General features: G+C 50.3%; 1 protein-coding gene across 9 annotated transcripts in view; it reads left to right on the forward strand.

Annotated features, from left to right (window-relative positions):
* Window positions 1-22,731, forward strand: part of RALGPS1 (Ral GEF with PH domain and SH3 binding motif 1) — a 230,959-nt gene that overhangs the window by 37,522 nt on the left and 170,706 nt on the right. For all 9 annotated transcript variants that reach the window (XM_037036964.1, XM_037036969.1, XM_037036970.1 and 6 more), the window contains exon 4: window positions 4,382-4,432. In XM_037036964.1, coding sequence (XP_036892859.1) covers window positions 4,382-4,432 — 51 coding nt within the window. The remainder of the gene's footprint in view (window positions 1-4,381; window positions 4,433-22,731) is intronic.

Consider the following 22,731-nt stretch of genomic DNA (forward strand, 5'->3'; position numbering starts at 1 on the left):
TGTTCATCTGTTGACTGGCGTGGCTATTTTTGGACCTGGGCGGTGGTTACAAGGTGTTTATTTATCATACTATTACAAGTCATCAAACCATGACTTTGTTTAATGCGGTTTTCTGTAAGTGTGTGATACTTCATAATAAAAAGGGTTAAAATGACTTAAAAGGTTCTCGTTTTTCCTTGGGGGTGCTCTACAGATAGGTCGCAGTCCCCTTATTCTTCAGTGGCTGAAAGAAGCGAAGAGCATGCAGGAGCCTGTCTGTATCACCAGCCGGTCAATCGTGGACGTCTTTCTAGGGCGACACGAACGATCCAGTTCTGTTTTTAATGGCTGCATGACGTTCCGGGGTCCGGGATGTCACCATGAGTTCTTTTTTTCTACAGGTCCCTTTTGGTGGCCTTTTAGGTTGTTTCCAGTTTTTTGCTAGTAAAAATAACGGTGCAGCGAACCTCGATTTCTGTCTGTAGCGAAATGCTGCCTCCATGCAGAGTCTCCTTCTACGCAAGTGCTTTTCTGTCTGTAGGGGTCGGGGTTGCTGGGCCAGCAGCAGGCTCATCTCGCTTTTTAGGAGATGACATCGCAACGTAGGGAACGGTCCTGAAGCAAGACAAAATTGCTGTAAAAAACAATATTGAGATAATTAGCAGATTTTGAATGTAGACTGTGTATTAGATGATACTGTTGTACTAATGGTGAGTTTCCTGACTGTGATAAGTTTACCATTGTGTAAGCAGGTCATCTTGTTATTGGAAAATAACAGGCAGAAGGATTTAGGGGAGAAGAGTCATAATATTTGCATTTTACTCTCAAATGGCTCAGAAAAAATGTGCATGTATAATTATATACATAGACATAAAGCAAATGAGGGGAAATGTTAATAATTAGTTAAGGTAGGTGAAAGGTTATAAGAGTTCATCATATTATTCTGGCAACTTTTTTGTAAGTTTGACATTTAAAAAAATAAGAAGTTAAAGACTTTTCTGAGTTACTGCCAGATTACTTTCCAAGAAGAACAAACAAAGCAGAGCCTAGTCCCATCAGCCTGGTTGGCACTGATGGATGACAGAGCGCATCTTCCTGTTTAATTTGCATTCATTCAACTCCGGTTCTAAAACTGTGCTGGTGTGGCTCAGTGGATTGAGCACAGGCCTGTGAAGCAAAGGGTCGTTGGTTCGATTCCCGGTCAGGGCACATGCCTGGGTTGCAGGCCAGGTCCCCGGCGGGGGACACATGTGAGGCAACCACACACTGATGTTTCTCTCCCACTCTCTCTCCTTCCCTTCCCCTCTATCTAAAAATAAGTAAATAAAATGTTAAAAAAAATAAAATAAAACTGTGCCGGCCATGGGCTTCCCACAGCCCTGGGAGGAGAAGCAGCCATGTGTCTTTGGAGCCGGCCGCTTCGTGTTCTGTGAGCCCTCCTGCTTCTGCACTGGCCAAGCGATCTGAACTCCCTCGCATTGAAAGAGATCGGCCTGTGTAAGGCTCCCCACTGATGGGCCAACAGCCTTCGTTGTTGTTGGTAGTTTATTTGGGGGCTGGGAGGCCCTTAAAGTGAGGTTGCAGCTGGGAAGGGACAGCCCAGGGCCGCTACAGGAAAGGAGACACACTTCATTTAACATGCGCAAGACGTTTCTCTTTTCTTTCTGGCTAGGCAGCTTTCATTCACCCACAAAATACCCCGCCTTTTTCGTTACGGCCACACTGTGCCAGGGTGCTGTGGGTCTCTCCATTCTGAAGGATGCACAGTGACAGACACGTTTTGAGATACGCGGTGTTTGATCATTTCCCTAAAAGGCTGGAATTTTAGGAGGAAGGAGGACATGGGAGAAGGGGTCAGGATTGAGGAAAGCATTGCCAAGTAACTAGCTTAATTGGACATCCTGTGTTGAGGCTTCATTTCTAGAAATAAGGAGAAGCCATTAAGATGCTAGTTCGTGAGTGTTCTCGTCAGCCCTGGTGCGTGCTCCCCACCCCTCTGGTGTGCTGCTAGGAGATGAGTCTGGGTCTTGTGCTTCTGTGGGGGGGTGCCACACCCCTGGAGGGGTGCCCTTTCTCTCTAGGAAGCGGGGCCTCTCCGCAGGAGGGCTGAGAGCTTGCTGAGGAGATGGACGGGCCTCGAGCGCCCCCCTCCAGCTCTGGGTGAGACGGCTGCCTTGGCGTTGCCCAGCCTCCAGGGGAGGATGGCTCAGCAGCCACCTGTTTCCCAGGTGTTAGCTTTGTAGTAAAGTGCTCTGAAATTTGTAATTGGATGATTTTACCTGCATATTGATATATCCTTGCTCTGGACACTGCATCCTTTTTGGTTGGAATTGAGAGGATAGAAACGGAACCCTCTGAAAACCCTCAGATTGCATGTTTGGGACCAACCAGTCTATTTTAAGCCTGGTGACCCCTGTCGATCTTGTTTGTTTAGAATAAAACACTTGAACGCATTTTCTGATTTACAGTCAGCAGGGATCAGAATGTTCGAAACTTGGACCATCCAAAAAGTATGGGAAACATGAAGTCTCTATTTTAATAAATCATTCGGAAATTCAGTAGCAAACCCTAGAACTGATGGCAGGATGGAAAGGAAGTTCCCTCATTTTCACATTAGTGGACTTTTGGTCCTTTTCCTAAACGGCATTGCAAACATCCTGCCGGCTCTCCCGGACGGGGCTTTCGCTCGGGCGGCGGGGGAGATTTCCAAGGCCCTCTGAGCTCCCGGCTCAAATGCGCTTTCACAAGGCCTTTCTGTTCCCTAGGACGGCAGAATTAACCCAAGTGTTGGAGCGCTGGGCCAACAGTCTCCACGGGCCTGGCAGGAGGAATGCCAGTCTGTTTGCTCTGCCTCCGCCAGACACACCAGCCTAGAGGCCTCAGGGCATAGTTGTCACTGGACACCAGATTATGAGGGCCAGATCCACGCATGCTGGTGTCCAGTGCCCCCTCACTACCGGTGGGTGGGCCGGGAGGTGGGAGAGGGCAGCTTCCCAGGTGCTTCACCCCCACGCTACCCACTGTCTCCCTGCTGGGCTTCCGTCAGTGGCGGTGTCTCCCCTCTGTGCCCTGAAGCGCACCAGCCTTTCAGAGGGGACGGAGGGGTCCCCCTCCAATGCTGCCTGCTTCCTTCCCTCCCTGCTCAGTGCTGTTCTCCCCCGTGTGCGTACGCAGAGCCTCTCTCTCCATGCGTGCACACCATGCCCAGGCCCACCGCCAGCACACATGTATGAAGAGAGCATCTGTCAGGTGCCCGGCCTTCTGCGCCTTTTGTCTTGAATTTTTACTGAGATCCTGTAAGATAGAGGCTGTCGTTACCGTTTTCTAGATTTGGTGCCTGAGACTGGGAGAGCTGTCAGGTGTCACACAGAATATTGCTGTTAGGGGACAGCACCAGACCCGTACCTGTACCTGTGGATTCCAGAGCCCGTGTTGGGTCCTTGGCATCGTGTCCTCCGCATCGTGTCCTCCCGCTGACCTCTGTTGGGTGGACAGGGTGTTTTCTCGCATTCGGAGGCGTATGTATGAAGGCTGTTGGCTCGCCGTTCCCCGGGCTGTCACAGCGCGTCTATTCTCTGACACCTGGCACGCCCTGTGACCTGCGGAGACAGGCAGGGCTCTGGCCTGAGCAGTTGTTGGCGGCAATGCCTCTATTACGTTGCTGTAATGATGGGAACAGCCTTTGACCAGACATGTGCTTTCTGTGCCGGCGACGGTACTGCTTCGCAGGTGGTCGTGGTGAAGGGTCTGTTTTGTTTCATTTCCAATCTATAGAGGACTAATACTTTAAAAAGACAGTAGGAGTGTTGTGGTAACTTGCTATGAAAGTTTCCAAAAGCTGGCTCTCAAATTCTGTAGTTATCACATGTACTGTGGGCTGTGGAATAAACAGTCCGCTGCTGGGGCGTCTTGAATGTTGTGCTACCGTATAATTTTGAGGAGCCTTAGACTTCAGAAGAAACGGACAATTTCTATAAGCCACAATTAAAAAAAATTAAATTGAGAGTGACGGTGTCTCTGTTTAGCATTCTAATCTGTAGTATCGCCAACTTTTTAAAATTACAAAAGTAATTCATGCTTGGGAAAAACTTAAATTGTATAAAAATATCCAAACTAAAAAGTGTTCCCCTTCTTCTAAGTCCCACACTTCAAACTATTACCAATTCTCGAGTTGGACATTCATCTCACATCCAAGGAAGTAGGGTGTGGATCAAGACTTGTGATGAGGGAAGGGATGGGGGAGGCATTTTAGAAATTTGCCTGTGTTTTTACTCTATTCTATCTTGATTTTTATTCAAGGGGTGAGGTGTAACTTTTAAGCACGTGTTACTGCTCCAAATAGACTCAAAGTCGCACAGCTGCTGCCTCCGTGTTTTCTAATGCCGCCTCTCTTTTGTTGCAGAGCCAGATCACGCTGATGGACATCCCCGTGTTCAAAGCCATCCAGCCGGAGGTCTGTACCTTATCCTTTGTGCTGTCCCCACAGCCACAGCAGAGTGACTCCGTTTCTCAGTTTCTCTCTCGAAGTCTCTGTACACGCGTGTGATTGCTCTCCGCCCCATTAAAGAGAGCTCCCAAGACACCCCACTCCCGATGGCACTCCCTCTTCAAGCCAGGTGTCGGACTCTCCAGAGAACGCCCCCGCGTCTGGCCTCCGCGTCAGGGCCCCTCTGGCAGGGCTGCAGCCCTTGGCACCCGTGGCCTCCATGCCTGAGCCGGGTCCTGCCACACTAACTGCCCGTCCCAGGCTCTGCCTGCTGATGACGGTCCCTGACAAGAAGGGGGCGCGAGGGAACGTTTCTTCTAGAGAGTTTTCTTTTGGCTGACCCCCAATTCTGGTGGTTGCCTCATGTCTGATTTTGAAACCAGGTGCTTCAGCAAAACACACTCGTGTTTACGTTCAGTTGCACTGTGCGTTTGTAGAAGCAGCGTATTCAGTGGAGAAGAACAAGTTGACTCATAAAAGTTGATTTTAAAAAAATTCCTGGAAATGCTTAGCAGTTGATAACGAGGCTTTATAGTTATTTCAGTCAGGGTTCTTTTTTGTTAGCAAGTCATAGAAATGCATTTCCAAGTAGCTGTGATGGGCAGGAGAGGAATTTGTTGCAGGGTAGAAGGGGCATTTCACAGAGCGTGGACGCGGAGTTCAGGCAGCCTGGCGAACCACCCAGTATACACGCCATCTTCGCTTCTTGCGCCCGCTTTTCCCTCTCCTTCTGCCTTCACTCCCGTCTGCCCGCACGCTTTACCACGGCCTCCCCACAGGGCTCGCATTTACATGGTTCTCACTTGAGCCACCTGCTAGACCGACACCAGCAGCTCTCAGTCCAGCCCAGCAGAGCCCTGTGTCTAGTGTGGGTTCAGTGACTGAGGTCAGGGTGCATGGCCAAGACGAGCAGGCACAGCGGAGGGGCCAGCTCGTGAGTGGGTGCAGATTTCAGAGAGGAGGGGTGCAGGGATAGGTCAAAACGTGTCTCCTGTAAGCAAAGGTGGCTGCTGTGCGTTCCAGAACACTCCTAATGTGCTCTTCTTACAGTCGGGCAGCCATCAGGACCGAGAGAGGCAGCTCTGAATACAGAGTGAACAGAGGACCAGGCCTCTGGGAGCTGGTGTCTGACCTGCGCGGGCGGCCAGCCTTCTGGCGTCTCTGGGCCACACACTAAATACATTGCAACACGTATGACCAAAAAAATCTCATCATGTTCTAAGGAATTTTACGATTTTGTGTTGGGCCGCATTCATAGCCATCCTGAGCTGTGTGCGGCCTGCGGGCTGCCTGTTGAACACCCCTGCGAGAGATAGCAAGGAACTAGCGTGGGTAGCTGCTGTCAGCATTTATGTGAAGACAGGGCAGTGATCTGTGCTCTCTGTGTGTGCATGTGTGTCGTGTTCCATTAGGTTTGGGGAGCAAAGCTGTTTGCTTTCTCGAATTGGCTGACTTCCAGCCTCTTTCTGTTTTATCTTATGTGGAGTTATCTATCCTTTCTAATTAAAACAACTGAAACAACTTGTTCGCTGCCTCTTGGAGCCTTTTGGGGGAGTAGTGAGTTGACGGTCATCTTAGTTCTCAGCCGAAACTATTTCTGATCATGGTCGCTGCTTAGTTTTGATCTGCAGTGGTTCAGACGTTTGGATCTTTATTCATATCCCATTGGGGAGGGCAGCCCAGCATGCTGTGAGCCCTGAACCCCAAACCTGCGTGTGCCCAGGGAGAATGGGATGGCCGCTCAGGCTGACTGTGGGAGGGCAGGGGTGGGGAGTTCTTCAGAGGCACAAGTAGGGGCAGACCAAGACTGTCCCCCAGGGCACTGCAGTTTGGAAGGTACCTCGTCCAAGGCATAGCTGGTTTCAAGTTGTGACAAGACGTTAAGGTGGAGGCGTTTTGCTTTCAAGATTCGATGAACCTGGAGAAGTGGTTCTCAGTTGTGTCTGTGCGTCAAGATCACCTGGGCGGCACAGATCACTGTGACGTGGGGCGCCCAGATGCCTCCCGCACTGCTGAGTCGGCATCTGTGGGTCAGCGTTTGGGACCCAGTCAACCCTATTTTGTGAAAGCTCACCAGAGGGTTCTGGGGCTGAGTGGAGATTAAGAACTAGTTGCTTTGAGGTATCTGGAGAAACCCCAAACCTGAATGCCTTGGATCTATGGTGCATTAGCTAAAAATGGAAGCATTTGTTCCTTATTGTCATTGTCAACATTGTGGTTAAAAGGAGGACCCTGGGAGCTACCCCAGCTTTTTCTCTGTTCTTATTTTTCTCTTATTCTTATTTTTGTTAGCAGACTGAAAACTAGAATTGTTTCCCCTTGAAGATGCCCGCCACATTGTGGCTGGACCACCCCAGCGTTGGAAGGACATGAATAGGGGACAGTTTTAAGTTTGTTGTAGGCAAGACTTTCCGGAAGCAGAGGCCAGCGTCTGAGAGCAGGGCGGGCCCTGGGCGTGGCCCGGCCTCCCTGAGGGTGAGGAGGCCTGTGGACGGGTGCCCTTGGGGCCTGGCTGCACCTCAGTCAGTGGGGGCGGGGTGGGGTGGGGTTCTGCCAAGCACCCAGACGCCCCAGCTCCATCCCTGGAAGTTCTGACTCCTGGGGTGACAGTGGGCTGGAGCCTGTGTTCTGGTCAGTCAGTCACTGTTTCTTTTGATGCCTGCACGGCCCTGCCCCCAACCAATGGGAGCCCTTTCCTGCCATCTTTTGTTGGCACGACCCGTTCGTTTTTAATGGCAGCCTTGCTCTTTGGAACAACAGGGATGCCCAGTGTGCTGTTGTACGTTTCCTCCCAGAGACCTGGATGCGGGCTTTCACTCCGTCAGGGCTGCTGGCTTCTTTCAGTGGGGAAGGGCATTTAGGAACCAGCACCTGGGTGTGGGGCATCCATTGCTGCTGGGTTGCTAGGTCTTTGCAGTGGACAGGGCCAGGGCATGTTTATTTTTTGAAAGGAAAACTCATGAGATTGTAATCAGGGCAGGTGATGTCATTTCTTCACAATTCTTCCCTCCTCATCCTTGTTGCAACTTCCCTGTGGGTGGCGTACATTGCCCCCTTGTATAGATTTTGGGCTTGGCCCTGTGACTTAGGCACAAGTGGTAATGATGCAAGTGGTGAACTGAGGTGGTAAGAGGCACGACAAGCTTCTGCCTGTCCTCTTGGAATTCCCACTCTTTGTACTCCGTGGTGTGCTCCGTGGTGTGCTCCGTGGTGTGCTCCATGGTGTAGTCCGTGGTGTGCTCCGTGGTGTAGTCCGTGGTGTGCTCCGTGGTGTAGTCCGTGGTGTGCTCCGTGGTGTAGTCCATGGTGTATTCCGTGGTGTGCTCCGTGGTGTAGTCCGTGGTGTGCTCCGTGGTGTAGTCCGTGGTGTGCTCCGTGGTGTAGTCCGTGGTATAGTCCATGGTGTAGTCCGTGGTGTAGTCCGTGGTGTGCTCTGTGGTGTGCTCTGTGGTGTAGTCCGTGGTATACTCCGTGGTGTACTCCGTGGTGTGCTCCATGGTGTGCTCCGTGGTGTAGTCCATGGTAGCTATTGCCCATTCAGCCTGAATCCCAAACCCAAAGGTGGAATTCCAGCCCAGCCCAACCCAGCCCAAGGGAGCCCAGCAGAGGTCGGCCGAACTGCAGTCACTCTGCAGACCTACAGCTCAGCATAAACATTGTTGCTGTAAGCTCTGAGATTGGAGGGTTGGGCGTTATACCACATTATCTTGTAGAATCGTGACCAACACAATGTTGCTCTTGCCATTCCCAATCTAACATTACAGGGTTGTTAAATTCCCTTTTTTTATATGTTGTTTTTGACATTGACAGTTTGATCCTAACAACATTAAATTATTACTTTTTTATATTATCCCATCACATATAAAAATAGTTTTAAAATAACAATATGGATATTACAATAACCTGTAGACTACTGTTAAAGCTTAACATTTCTTTGCAATTCTAATTGTCTTCAGTTCTTCTTATTTTCTCTCCCTCCACTCCTGCCACTGACCTGCTGCACCCAGGGGGGCCTCCCTTCTTCACTTCCCCCAAAGGCCTTTGGAAGCACCAGGGTGGAAAAGGAGGGTTACGTGCTCTTGGTTCTGGAGATCTGCTTCCTGAGAGCCCTGCTGTTGTCCCCGTGCCCAGAACATAGTAGATGCTCAGTCAATGTCTGCTGAATGAGTGGAGAATGCGTGAACGACTGAACGAGGGAAGTGCTGTTGCAGAGCACGCTCTGGCTGTGCTTGGGCACACGGCCAGAGGAAGGGGTCCCAGTGCAGGGACATTATCACCAGGGGCCCTGTTCTGCGGTGTGGCCACTTTCCCCAAAGCAAGGGTTTTGCCTGGCGAGCTCAGCCTTTGAAGACTCAGATTTCCAAATGCTGTCGATAACAGGGTAGAGTTGGCGTCTGCTCCTTTCGGCGAGGGGGCCTGTGAGAGCACTGTCCCAGGGCTGAGAGGAAGCCAGGCAGACGGTGAGTTAAGGATTGGCCGAGACCAAGGAAAATGGAAGTTAGCAAATGTGGAACCATGACGGCCCCGTTCCCTGGTGACTCTAACAAGTGAAAATTTTTATCAGGAATTGGCGAGTTAACCCAGCTACAGCGCTGCAGTATAATAGCTCACAGCTGTGTTTAACTTACGAGCTGTGGCCTAGAACCCTCTCACCACTGTGGTGGATCAGGTTGCGGGGGCTGGGTGGGTTCCTCCTGGCCAGGGGCTGGGGGTCAGGGCCAGGGGGCTAGGGCGAGGGGCCAGGGCAAGGGCTGCACTGTGAAGGGCGTCTCTCGGAGGGGCCCCACTAGCAGCAGCCTTGAGAGAAGGCGCATTTTCAGGGTGGCACTTTGTCTCCCTACCAAACAGATCTGTCATTCTGCCTAGCTCCCAGGCTGTGGACTGGAAGGTCCAGCAGTTTCTCAGAAGCCAGTTTAAATGTCAGCACTGTTTTTGTCATTAATTTCCATCGGAGCAGCATCACGGGGGAGCTGCCGTTCTGCAAAGGTGCTGACTGAGCCCAGTGCGCAGGTTCCGCACGCAGCCCAGGGTGCCGGCCAGGCCCAGCTGCCGGGCCTGCTCGCCCCACATGGTGTGCCGACCAGCACTGCCGACCAGCACTGCCGACCAGCACGGCCGGATCCGACAGAGCTGGGTCTCTCCCAGAGTCGCCCTCTCCAGCTCGGATTCTGGGCCAGTTACTGCTCACTCTCTTTGTGCCTCACTGTCCTGGCGTGTAAAATGGGGAAATCGTGGTTTTTGCCATGCGATGGGCACGTGGGCACTGAGCTCAGAGCCCGCATGCAGTGAGTGTCTGGTAAGCTGCGGCCCTTATTTCCCACCAGCGGGAGTCTGAATAGGCGCTAGGTGTTACGTGAGGGCCTGCTCGACGGGAAGTTCAGTGGTGGCCGCATGGGAGCCGGGGGCCCTGAGAACAGGCGGCACTTTCGGTAGCACAGTGGTGAAGAGCATGGGACTCAGAATCCGTCAGACCTGAGCTCTCAGGCCGGCTGCCCCCAGATGGTCGGGGCTGGGGCCCGACGCACCCTTGCGCTGAGGGGCCTGCGGACACGGGACAGGGCGGCTTGCTGCCTGGGGTTGGGGCGTGGACATGGAGCCTCAGAGGCTGAGAGGGTTTGTATCTTGTGGGCGGTTTGGGGAATGGGAAGGGAGTTGGGAAGGGCGTTGCAGGTAGAACGGCGGCTCCTTGAAAAGGCAGATAATCTCTTGAGTGAAACCAAGCAGTGCCTTCAGTGCAGGTGCCTGGGGAGGAGAACCTGAGCCTGCATCCTCCTGACCCTCTGCTCCTCAAGGGCATTGCTGCTGGGATGCTGCCAGGCCAAGGGGTCGGTGTGTCATTCTCTGCCAACTGGCACTGTCACTGGGGGCACGCAGGGTCACGGAGGCACGCGGGTGGGCGTCCAGCGGACCCGAGTGTGGTGCGCACGAACTGCGGTGGGCAGCAGATTCGGGAAGGTGAGAAGCTTTCCTACTTGCCTCTGGTTTTCCCGGTTGTCTCGCCGCCCCTGCCTGCACTGCTCTGTCCCCACTGCCAGACCTCCCAGAAGCCAGGCAGCCTTCGTGCCTGTCATTTACTTGTCAGTCTGCTGCACTTCCTGCTGGACAAAGGCAGAGGTGACATTGACACAATCCAGTGGGGGCAGAATGTGAACAGTGGACAGGAAGTGTTTGGGGACCATAGGGACATCAAGGGTGGGTGGGAGGTGGAGCTTTATCTTGTTAGCTTTGGGGGTTCACTGAGGGACTTCAGAAAGGGTGTGGTACGGCAGCTTTGTATTTTAGGAAGTTCATTCTGACCAACTGAGGCAGAGCAGACCGGAGGCAGGGAGACTGGTGAGCAAGCTTCACCACAGCCCACGTGAGGCTAGGGTGGTAGGAACAGAGGGCGGTAGGGGCCCTTGGTGCTGCCTGGTTAGGAGGCTGCCGTCAGAGCCACGACGGGGAGAAACGGGAGAGAAAGCAGTGGGCCGTGCATTTGGGGAGTGGAAGGGAGAGCAGAGGTCAAGAAGGAGGCAGCGAAAGTGACCCCAGGGAGAGGAGGAGGCCCAGGGGAGTGCCCTGGAGGTCCAGCTGGGTGGTCTGCAATGTTCTTCCTGGTAGGAAGGGAGGCCAGAAGGGCTGGAGAGTGCTGATGGTCTGGGAGAGTCAGAAAGGGCTGAGGGACCAAAAGTCAAGCAGCGGATGAAGCGGAGGTTTGACCAGGAGTAGGGGAGTGAGAGGGAGGCCGGGGCTCCATGCAGGGGAGGGGCTCAGAGTTTAGAGTCCTGGAGGTGGGGTACGGGTGACTGCTCGAAGGGGTGACGGCCGTGCCTTTTCCGTGGCTGCAGTGGAGAGAAGATAAAAGTCCTTCTGGGGGGAACTGAGGTACTCTGTGACCCAGGGGTGGGAAGTCGCACAGCCCGGTTAGTGACGTCTCTAGAGAAGACAGCAGAATGGAGGAAGAGAAGATAGTGAGCCAGAGCTAAAGGAATAAGGACATCCTGGAGTCGAGAGCTGACAGCAATGTGGAGGGAGGTGGAGGTGCCAGGAAGTAGCTTGAGTTCCCTCAGCAGAAGTCTATGGGGCAGGACCGGGAGCCTCATGAGGTGAGGAACCAGTGTCACCAGGACCTGCCACTTGGGTTAAGGCACAGGCCAGGTGTTCAGTGTTAGCAGGAGGCAGGTACAGGGTGGTGTGGGTGGGCGTGCCCTCCTCAGCCCTCCTCCTCAGTGTGGCCCTGGAGGGAGCCTGGTATCTGAAGGGAAAGGCAGAACCTAGAATGGAGAGGTAGGTGCAGCATTCACAGATGTCTTGGAACATTGTCCAGACAGAGCTCATGTCCCTTGGGGCACAGAGTTTTGGTGGCACCCCTTCCCTCATCAGAACTGGACCCTGGAGCATGACCTGCCCAGCATCTGCTGGCTGGTGGGAGGGCTGGCCTGCAGGAGTGAAGACTCTCCACTGAGGTGGGCAGTGTCTTCTGGGCCATGGGCTGACTTGCTGTGGTTCAGGGAAACACTGCCTGTGGTTCAGGAACCCGACCCTCTGGCCTTTTGTCTGGATGCTGTTTGCCTGCTCTGAAGACGCGGGCATTCCAGAAGGCCGAGGTCAGTGTTGGACGTTAGACAAACCCTGTGTGTCTTTACTGCTCCTTGGACGCATAGCGCTGGGCGCTGGGAGAAGGCGAGAGCTTTGCCAGCAGGCACTTATTTGTGGAGAGGAGATCGGTTTCGCTGACATCATTAAAACCCCTCTCTCAGGTCACATGCTGGGCAGTTTTCTTAGACCATTTTCCTCCACTGCCCCAGCCTGGCCTAAGAACTGCCACCTCTCCAATCACACCTCCCCAGGGGCAGTCCTGTCCCCCAGCCTCCTCTCAGCATCTAGAGACATCTTTCTAAAGCCAGAGTCCTGCTTCTGGGTCCTGCCTTGCACCCTCCGAGGCTCCCCACTGCTCTGAGTATGCAGACCGGCCCACCAGACTCTGCCTGGTAGGCCAGCAATAGCCCCCATGGCCTCCAGGGCCCCAGCTCCCGGCAGCCTCCTCGGTTCCCTCCCATTGCAGCGCCTTCCTACCACAACATGCAGTGCCCTCAGCCTGGAAGGCTCTTCTCTCCCCTCTCACAGCCACTCCTCCTGGGCCCTCAGGAGATGGGAGAGCAGCTCCCCTCGTGTTCCCTCCCACCCCACCACCCACTGCTTCTCCAGTGTGGTGCTTTTCACCACTGTGCTGAAGTGTCCTGACTTTTAAAAGTTGAATAATTACTTTGTGTCAAGTCTGTCTCCCACCCCCCAGCCCCCCAAATTATAAACTCCGTTTACACAGGGTCAGGACAGTCCCCTCCCCCATACCCGGTGACCCAGTGCAGTGCCCGATGTCACTTGTTCACTGCATTCAGGACGTAGTAGCAGTAGTAGCACTGAGTCCTCCTGACTTCTGCGCCTTCTCTTTGTCAGGGAAACCGAGTGAGGTAGTGAGCGCCCGGGGCAGGGGCCCTCCGCCTGGGCCACGGCCTGGGTGGGCCGGTGGTGCTGGCCTACTGCTCTGCAGAGCTGATGTTAGAGCCGGAAGCCTGACCTTGCTCTTTAGTTATTGCCTTGAGTTTGCATTTGTTATTTGCTTCTCATTTCTTAGTGACTGCTCTGTTCTTTATGACAATTTCTTGTGACAACAGAAGCAAAGTGGAAAAGGGCTTCTTTCAGCTCCGTTCATGATGGAGGCAGAGGTTGGAGACCCTCTCTGGACAGAGGGCGGGGATGGGGCCTGGCTGGGGCCCTGTTGCCCTGGGCTGTAGGTGCAGGCCAGCGGCATGTTTGATTTGGTGAAACCAACTTTGCAACTTCCAGAATCGTTTTTTTTCTTCCTTCTTGAGTGTGAATATGACATTAGTCCTGGTTAGAAACCAAATTTTCTTTTAAATGAATTAATAACACAAAACAGAACCTTTGGTAAACATCTCCTTTTGTCTGCGAGGACTTGGCATGTGGTAGTGATTTTTGCCTGCAAAGAAACGGGGTTCGTTTGGGCCCCAGCGACCTGGGTAACTGTCTGATTCCAGGCAGTTTGGAGCGATGGGAGGATCCCAAGCTTTTGAGGCAGGAAGGTCTGCGTTTGCACCCTGGCTCTGCTGCTCTCTGGCGCTGGGGTCCTGGCAAGCACCTTCACCGTGTAGGGCCTCCCTGCCCTTATCTGTGAGACGGAGATGCCACCCCTCTCATGTGCTGTGATGGTCACAGGAGATAGCACAGGCCACCGGCCCGGCCCACGGCAGAAATTGCCAAGTGCAGTGGAGAAAGGCAGGCCCCGGGAAGACTCACACCCGCTCTCTTACTCCAGCCACGGAGTCCCGCCCGCTGTGAGATCGGTGCTCCCGCCGATGCTCCAGAAGAAGCGGGAGGCAGGCAGCGCAGCGTTTCTTTCCATCAGGCCCGCGGCTTACGAGCTTGTCTCTGGAGCGAGAGGGCCGTATGTCTGCATCTGTGTCAAGGCACTTAGCCTGTCAGGGCCTCGGCTTCCACACGTGTCAGACAGAGGTGACCATGTGACTGCCTCCGAAAACTGGACGTGAGGACTGCCTGCGACTTGCTTTCAGCTTTTGTGAGGCATAGTCGCCATGATAAACCACACGTAGATAAAGCCAACAATGGGACGAGTTTGGCTGTGTGTATGTACCTGTGAGACCATCATCAAATCAAGAAGCTAAACATACCCGCCACTCAAAAACTATCCTCTGGCCCCTTGCAGTCCCCCCTCTCCAACTCCCCCACCGTCCTGAAGTCGGTGGTCCCTGAAACGTGCTCTCCTGTGTCAGAATTGTGGCACTGTTCCTTCTCATTCCTGTGTGAGTTTTAAAGTCAGCTTGTCAAGTTTATGAAAAGCCTCACGAGCTGCTGATTGTGATCACGCTGAATCTGTAGGTCAGTTTGGGGAGAACTGGCATCCTGATGCCGTCGACAGGCACGTGGGCCCTGCGCACAGCCGGGGGGCCCTGCGTGGTCGGGCCTTCCTCCGCTCACCTCGGGACGTCGCGCAGCTTCCAGCGCGCGGATCTCCCCCGTCTCTCGTCAGATTTATTCCTAAGTGTTTTCTTTTCTATGCTGTTGTAAATGGTATTTTATTTAAGTTAAATTCCACTTTTTCATCATGAGTTAATAGAAATATGACTTGTTGTTTAAAATCGACCTTGCAGTCTACAACTTTGCTAAACTTACTTATTCCAGTAGGTTTTTTATAGACTCTGTAGGGTTTTCTGCGCATATGGTGATGTCCAGTCTCCTTCCTTTCTTCTCCCCCCGTCAGTCTGCCTATTTGTTGGTTTTATTGATGTCATAAAAAGGTTAGGGTTCCATTAATTCTTTTCTATTGATTTTCCATTTTCTAATCCATTGATTTCTGTTCATATTTTTAATAATTTCCCTCTGCTTACTTTGAGTTTAATTTGCTCTTCTAGTTTCTTAAAGTAGAAGCTGGGGTCAGTAATCTGAGACCTTTCTTCGCGTCCCACGGAGGCATCTGGTGGTAGAAATTCCCTTCCAGACACTGCTTTCACTTCCATCCCAACAGTTTGGTATTTGGGGAATTTCATTTCCATTCAGTTCAAAATGCTTTCTAACTTTCCATTTGATTTTTTTTTCACCCACGAATTATGTAGAAATTTGTTATTTTGTTTGCAAATATTCGGGGATTTTCTAGGTATTTTGTGCCTTTGATTTCTAATTCCGTTTCGGTTAGAGAACATACTTCGTACAGTGCGAAGGGTTTTAAACGGCCTGAGGTTTATGTTACGGCACAGAACACAGTTGGTCTTGGTGAGTTCTCAGTGAGCTTGAGAAAGACGTGCACTCGGCCGGCTGGCTGGCACGGCGCCCTGAGTGGAGTTTAGGTCAAGCTGGTTCGGAGTGCTGTCAAGGTCGTCTGTGTCCTGATTCCTGCTCATTGGTTCTGTTAACTGTTGAGAGGAGAGTACTGAAATCTCCCGTGGTGATTTTAGTTCTATCAGTTTTTGCTTCATGAATTTTGAAATTCTGTTACTAGCTGCATAAACATTATGGTTATGTCTTCTTGTTGAATGAACCCTTTATCATCATGAAATGACCTGCCCTACCCCTGGTAGTATTCTCTGCAGTGAAACTCACTTTGTTAGAGAGTGTGGCCATCTTTCTTCTCATCAGTGTCAGCATGTGCTACGATCTGAATGTTTGTGTCCCCCTAAATCCAAATATTGGAATCTTGACTCCCACGGTGATGGTATTGGGACATGGGGCCTTTGGGTGGTTGGGACATGGGGCCTTTGGGTGGTTGGGACATGGGGCCTTTGGGTGGTTGGGACATGGGGCCTTTGGGTGGTTGGGACATGGGGCCTTTGGGCAGAGCTCTCATGACTGGGATTAGAGGCCTTGTCAAAGAGACCTCAGAACACTGGCTCGTTCCTTTCCCCATGTGAGGACACAGTGAAATGACACTGTCTACAAACCAGAAATTGGGCCCTGAGCAGGCACTGAGTCTACCAGCATCTTGATCTTGGACTTCCCAGCCTTCAGAGCTGTGAGAAACACATTTCTGTCCTTCGGAAACCACCATGTTGATGGAGTTTTTGTCAGGGCAGCACAGAACGATATGTATTTTTCATCCTTTTACTTTCACATGTTGGTATCTTTGTATTAGAGTATGTTTGTTGTGGGCAGCATATAGTTCCTGTGTTTTTATCCAGTGTAACAATTTCTGCTTGTTTAAATTTTTATTTTATTATTTTTATTTTTTAATATATTTTATTGATTATGCTATTACAGTTGTCCCACTTCCCCCCTTCACTCCCTTCCACCCTACACACCCCTCCCACCCACATTCCCCCTTTAGTTCATGTCCATGTGTCATAAGTTCTTTGGCTTCTACACTTCCTATACTATTCCTACCCTTCCCCTATTTTTTACCTACCATTCATGCTACTTATTCCCTGTACCTTTCCCCCTCTCTCCTCTTCTACTCCCCTGTTGGTAACCCTCCACGTGATCTCCATTTCTGTGGTTCTGTTTCTCTTCTAGTTGTTTGCTTAGTTCGCATTTGTTTTTGTTTTAGGTGTGGTTAATAACTGTGAGTTTGCTGTTATTTTACTGTTCATATTTTTATCTTCTTTTTCTTAAATAAATCCCTTTAACATTTCATACAATAAGGGCTTGGTGATGATGAACTCCTTTAACTTGACCTTATCTGAGAAGCACTTTATCTGCCCTTCCATTCTAAATGATAGCTTTGCTGGATAGAGCAATCTTGGATGTAGGTCTTTGGATTTCATGACTTGGAATACTTCTTTCCAGCCCCTTCTTGCCTGCAGGGTCTCTTTTGAGAAATCAGCTGACAGTCTTATGGACACTCCTTTGTAGGTAACTGTCTCCTTTTCTCTTGCTGCTTTTAAGATTCTCTCCTTGTCTTTCATCTCAGCTAATGTAATGATGATGTGCCTTGGTGTGTTCCTCCTTGGGTCCAACTTTTTTGGGACTCTCTGAGCTTCCTAGACCTGGAAGTCTATTTCATTTGCCAGATTGGTGAAATTCTCCTTCATTATTTTTTCAAACAAGTTTTCAATTTCTCGCTCTTCCTCTTCTGGCACCCCTATGATTCTGATGTTGGAATGTTTAAAGATGTCCTGGAGGTTCCTAAGCCTCTCCTGATTTTTTTGAATTCTTGTTTTTTCATTCTTTTCTGGCTAGATATTTCTTTCTTCCTTCTGCTCCACACTGTTGATTTGAGTCCATTTCCTTCCCGTCACGATTTGTTCCCTGTACATTTTTCTTTATTTCACTTAGCATAGCCTTCATTTTTCATCTAATTTGAGATAAATTCAATCAATTCTGTGAGCATCCTGATTACCAAGGTTTTGAACTGTGCATCTGATAGGTTGGCTATCTCTTCATTGATTGGTTGTGTTTTTTCTGGAGCTTTGATCTGTTCTTTCATTTTTTTGTCTCAAGGCACATGTTACATAGTAAGGGGCGGAGCCTTAGGTGTTCACCAGGGCAGGGCAACCCACATCCCTGCATTGCGATGCTGTATGTAGGGGAGGGATCCGAGAGGGAACAACGGCAGTTGCTCCACTCTGCCAGATTTCAGTCACTTCCCTTGCTTCCCACAAGCAAAGTGGGCCCTTCTGGTGCAGATTCCCGGGTGGGTGGGTTTGTGTACATTCTAGGACCCTGTGGGTCTCTCCAACAAACTCTCCTGTGAGGCTGAGAGTTTCTCCCACTGCCACCTCAACCCCCACAGGTGTTTTCAATCAGAGTTGAGGTTTTTATTTCCCCGCGCTGGAGCCCTGGGTTGCGTGGTTTGTCTTGCTTGCTCCCCAGTTGTTCCTCCTGGTTTATCTGCACGTGAATGTGGGACTGCCTGCTCCACCAGCCACCACCTTGCCAGCCAGCTACAGCCTTGCTCACTCTGCTCCACAATCCGACACCTCACTGGGTCCACTAGCCGCCTCCTTGTCTGCCCTGGTCCTTTCTGCAAGTCTTTTCCACCTGGTTGCCTGTCTCCGCCCCTCCTACCAGCCTGAATGAATGTGTCTTCTTTAACTCCTTGGTTGTCAGACTTCCATACAGTTTGATTTTCTGTCAATTCTGGGGTTTCTTTGTTTGTAAATTGTTGCTGTCCTTTGGTTGTACGAGGAGGTACATACAGTGTGTCTACCTATACCTCCATCTTGGCTGGAAGTCTCCAATTTCTGCTTTTTAATTGGGGTACTTAGACTATATTTAATGTGATTATTGGTTGGATTTGAATCTGTTCTTGTTTCCCTTTTTCTCTCTTTTGACTTCTTTTAAAGTAATTGAGCAAAATAATCTCATGATTTTTTTTATCTCTTTTATTGGCTAACTAGCTCTGTTTCCTTTAGTGGCTGCTTTAGGGTTTATAGTGTCATCGACAGCTTTCATGGGCTACTGTAATATATCATCGGCTGCTTTCAAGTGATCGTGTAGCGTTTGCATGTGTAATATGAGAACTTCACAACAGTCTACGTCTATTTCCCTCTCTTCTGTTCTTTGTAGTGGTATCATCCATTTTACTTCTGCGTATGTAATAACCTCCATAAAACATTGTTTATTGCATTCACATGGAATAATTATTTGTTAAAGTCAATTATCCTTTAAAGAGATTTTTAAAAGGACATAGTAGGAAAGTACACAGATGTTAAGGTACAACTCAATGCATTTTTACAGAGTAAACCAACCATATAACTGCCCGTGGACCAAGAGGCAGAACATACTGACACCCCGGAAACCTGCCACATGCCCCCGGCGTCGTTCACTGCCCAGGAGCGTAACCACTGTTCTGACTTCTGTCACTATCGGTAGCTTTGTCTATACTTGAACTTCTTAAAATGGAATCATATTATGTGTATGTTTTGTCTATTTTTAAATTTTTAAAATTAAGCGTTTGGAGTGACACTGGTTAGTAATTGACTGTTGTCACTCACCATTATATGCATGAGATTTGTCATGTTTGTGTAGCAGGAGTCTTATCCCTTTTCATTTTGGCACAGTATTCCCCTCGTTGTATGAACCGACCATATTTTATTTGTCTTTTCCAGTGCTAATGGATACTTTGGTTGTTTCCAGTTTAAGGCTATGATGAATAATGCTGCTACAGACATCCTTAAACATTTTGTTGGACATAAACACTGACTATGAGTTAATATCCAGGAGTGAAATTGCTTGGTTGTAAGGAACGTGTACGTTCAGTTTAATAGATACAAGCAAACTATTTTCAGAAGTTGTTGTACCGATTGACATTCCCGTCGGCAGAGTGTGAAGGCTTTAGTGGTCCCTGATCCGTGTCAACACTTGGTTTTGTTCAGACCAAACGCTGGTGACACAGAGCTCACCAGCGCGCTCCCCACCGCCCTGGGTCTCGGGCCCGCCCCTCCTGAGCACTTCGGTGGCTCTCTGATGTCTCCGAAGGGCCGAGGTTTTGTTGTTGCTCTACCCAGTTTATCGTTAATTTGGTACTGGGTTACTTTGGCAAAGACGGAATCAGAAGCTTCTTTCTTTATTTTGAAAATCATCTTGTGTGGGAAAAAGTTATTTTTCCTTAAGGCATTATTCTTCTCTGAACGTGCATAGAATGGCACCATGTGCTAGCACATGCGTCTGGGTGATGACAGTGACCTGGTCCAATGTGTCCTCTCCGAAAGGAGTCCGAGAAAGGGCACCTCATCGGTGCCCTCGTGTGCGTATTTGTGCTCACACCAACCCTAGCCTGAGTCAGGACATCGGCGGAAAGAGTGCAGTACAGCTTATATAATCTTTCGTCTCACTTTTGTTTTTGTTTCTGTTTCTTATTTTTGAATTACCACATGTTTTATCTTCACCTTTCTTCTTTTTAATTAAATTTATTGGGATGACAATTGCTTAATAAAATCATGTAGGTTTCACGGTCCAGTGATAGGAGGCTTAGGGAATGGTCACGTGACACCACGGGGGAAGGGCGCACTCAGCCCAGAGATCCACAGGGGAAGAGAGGACTTACTGGGAGAAGAAGGCTTTGCCTGGGAAGGCTGGACGTTTCCGAAATACAGACCTACCTCAACACAGAACCTTGGTTTTAAGTCCCCTTCAAAATCGCTGAATGCATTGCTGTGCAGAAGGGGTCTCTCTGACCGGAGCAGGCTTAGTGGGGCCGCACGGTTTAGATCTGACTTAGCTGAGCTGTGGCTCAGAGGAGAGGGAGGAGATGAAAACCAGTTCCCATGTCAAATGATGACGTTTCCAGAATAGCTGACCCGCGTTCTGTGTTTTAGAGGGGGTCGTGGAGAGGGCAGCAGCTGTGCCTTGCGTTTGAAGCTCATTGTGCAGATGCCCATGGCGGCCTCGTGCTCCCCACCCCTGCGGGGGCCTGTCACTTGCATGTTCTCAGTGCGAGGAAGCATTCTTGTTGTTCAGACTCCTTTGGGAAATTTTTAAGTCTTCAAAATGGCAAACAGTTTCTTTGCCAAGCTAAATTTTTCCTGAGAGGAATGTCAGGGCCGTCTGTGTACAGGTGGACATCTGCTTTGCCTGGCAGCACATCTGGTTTTGGCGGTTTGGTGGGGCAGGAGGGCCTGCCTGCCACTGTGGCTGGGCATCTCTTTGCTCCGGCTGTGGTCCCAAAAGCCCGCAACTTCACTGGAGCTGGGGCCTCGGGGGACCGCGTTCTCCAGGGGCTTTGCAGGGAGATGGAGCTGAACATGCTCTGGCTCCCGATGCTTCAGCCTCCCGGGAGCTCGCTGGCTCTCCGGAGGACAAGTCTTGAAGAAGTTGCCTGAACTTCACACTGAAGTTCTACCACACCCCCCCCCCCTTTTTAAAGGGAAGCAAAACACACAAAACAGAAAGAAGAATTCATTCATGACTTGGCTTACTTACTAGATATTTTTGGCCATGTGAATGAGGTAAATCTTTCAACTCGCCATTATAGATGGTTCCGAAAAATGGGATGTTTTGGCCATGCTGCCTGCTAAGAGGAGCCTGGGTTGGACACGGCCGAGAACTTTGTACTGCTGGAGGAAATGTTTGCACGGCCCGGGAGTGGCAGGCACGCGGAGCCTCAGCAGCAGGAGCCTGGAGGTACCTAGACACACCGCTCTCCCCTTTGGAAGGCTGCTTCTGCTCAGCGAAACAGGCAGAGGGAGTGTGGATGCACGATCTTTCCTTGGGGAGAACTCATCAGTGATGGAGACCTTGACCTTGCTTTTGTCATTGGCCTGAGAGAAAAGAAGAGGACGTGGAGTGGATTCGGCAGGAAAACTCTTGGGGAAATGCTGCTGGCGCGTGACATCTGACGCTCCTCCACTCTTGTGAGTGGGCATTCAGAGCGCTGACCCGGTGGGCCACTGCCTTCCTTTGGGACTCATGGTTTTCAGCATCTGTTAGAAAATCAAGAACTCAAGTTGATTGAATGTCAAGGTATTATGTGTCAAGGAGCATTGCGTGTGTCAAGGGTGTTTCACAATTTCAGCTTTATATTTGGCAGTAATAATAATTGTAACTGTATCTACTGAACACTTCTGTGTCAGTCACTATTCTAATAATTTTATGTGGACTGAACTGCTGAATATTCATTACAGTCATAAAGGGAAGGCATTTTTATTATTCTCATTTTCTTTTTTTATTTTTATTTTTTTAAAGATTTTATTATTTATCTTTAGAGGGGAAGGGAAGGAGAGAAGGAGAGAAACATCAATGTACGGTTGCCTCTCGTCAGTCCCCTGCTGGGAACTGGCCTGCACCCCAGGCATGTGCCCTGACTGGGAATCGAACTGCCATTGTGTGGATCGCAGGCCTGTGCTTAATCCACTGAGCTACAGCAGCCAGGGCTATTATTCTCATTTTCAAATGAGAGACTGAGGCTGGAGAGGTCACCCCGCCTGCACAGGACGGATCAGTGGCAGAGTGGGATCCACGTCAGCCCCCGGAATGGCCTCTCATGCCGGACAGTAGCGGACCCTCGCCACAGTTCCTGTTTGCCCCTGTTGGCGCAGTTTGGGTTTCTTTTGATTCTTTCTAGGAAGTTGGTATTAATTTTTCTTTTTTGCTTGAAAACATAGAAGAGAGAGAAATAATCCCTGAAAAGATTTTCTTTTTATTTGGGTTTAATGTTAAGATAAATTGTGTACAGAATTTTACGTAATTTTTCAACACACGTTTTATTGAGAAGGGAGCCCGTAACTTTCACCAGATTGTGAAGGACCCTGGAACTCCAGGGCAGCAACCACATCTGGTGTGTTGTCTCTCAAGTGCTCGGCATGGTGCTGGAGACAAAGTATTTGTTCAGTAAATTTTCGTTGACTCACTGGATAAAAAGTTACTGTGCTTAAAGAATTGTACTTTCTCTGGAAAACTCACTTTTTCTAATCTCCGAATTTCCTGCTTATTGTATAGGACACAACTCACTCATCAACAGGAGTTACTCAACATAAGCCATGGAGAAGGGACGGAGAAAGAGAGGGAGAGAAATACCAATGTGTGGTTGCCTTTCACACGCCCCCAACTGAGGACCCAGCCCGCAACCCTGGCATGTGCCCTGACCGGGAATTGAACTGGCGACCCTTTGGTTCACAGGCCAGGACTTCATCCACTGAACCACACATGCCAGGGCGGCTTTTCCTTCTTGAAAGCTCCATGCCCTAGAATAAATGTCCCCCAGGGTGCCTGTGGGGTGGGATGCCATCTTAACCTCTCCCCACTTTCCCCACTTCCAGCCAGGCTCTCAGGAGCTGGTCGTATGAAGGCCAACAGATTAGATTCTTAGGTTCTGTCCT

This window comes from Sturnira hondurensis, unplaced genomic scaffold (assembly GCF_014824575.4).
Source record: "Sturnira hondurensis isolate 20B ecotype Veracruz unplaced genomic scaffold, ASM1482457v3 Scaffold0022908, whole genome shotgun sequence".
Classification (NCBI taxonomy): domain Eukaryota; kingdom Metazoa; phylum Chordata; class Mammalia; order Chiroptera; family Phyllostomidae; genus Sturnira; species Sturnira hondurensis.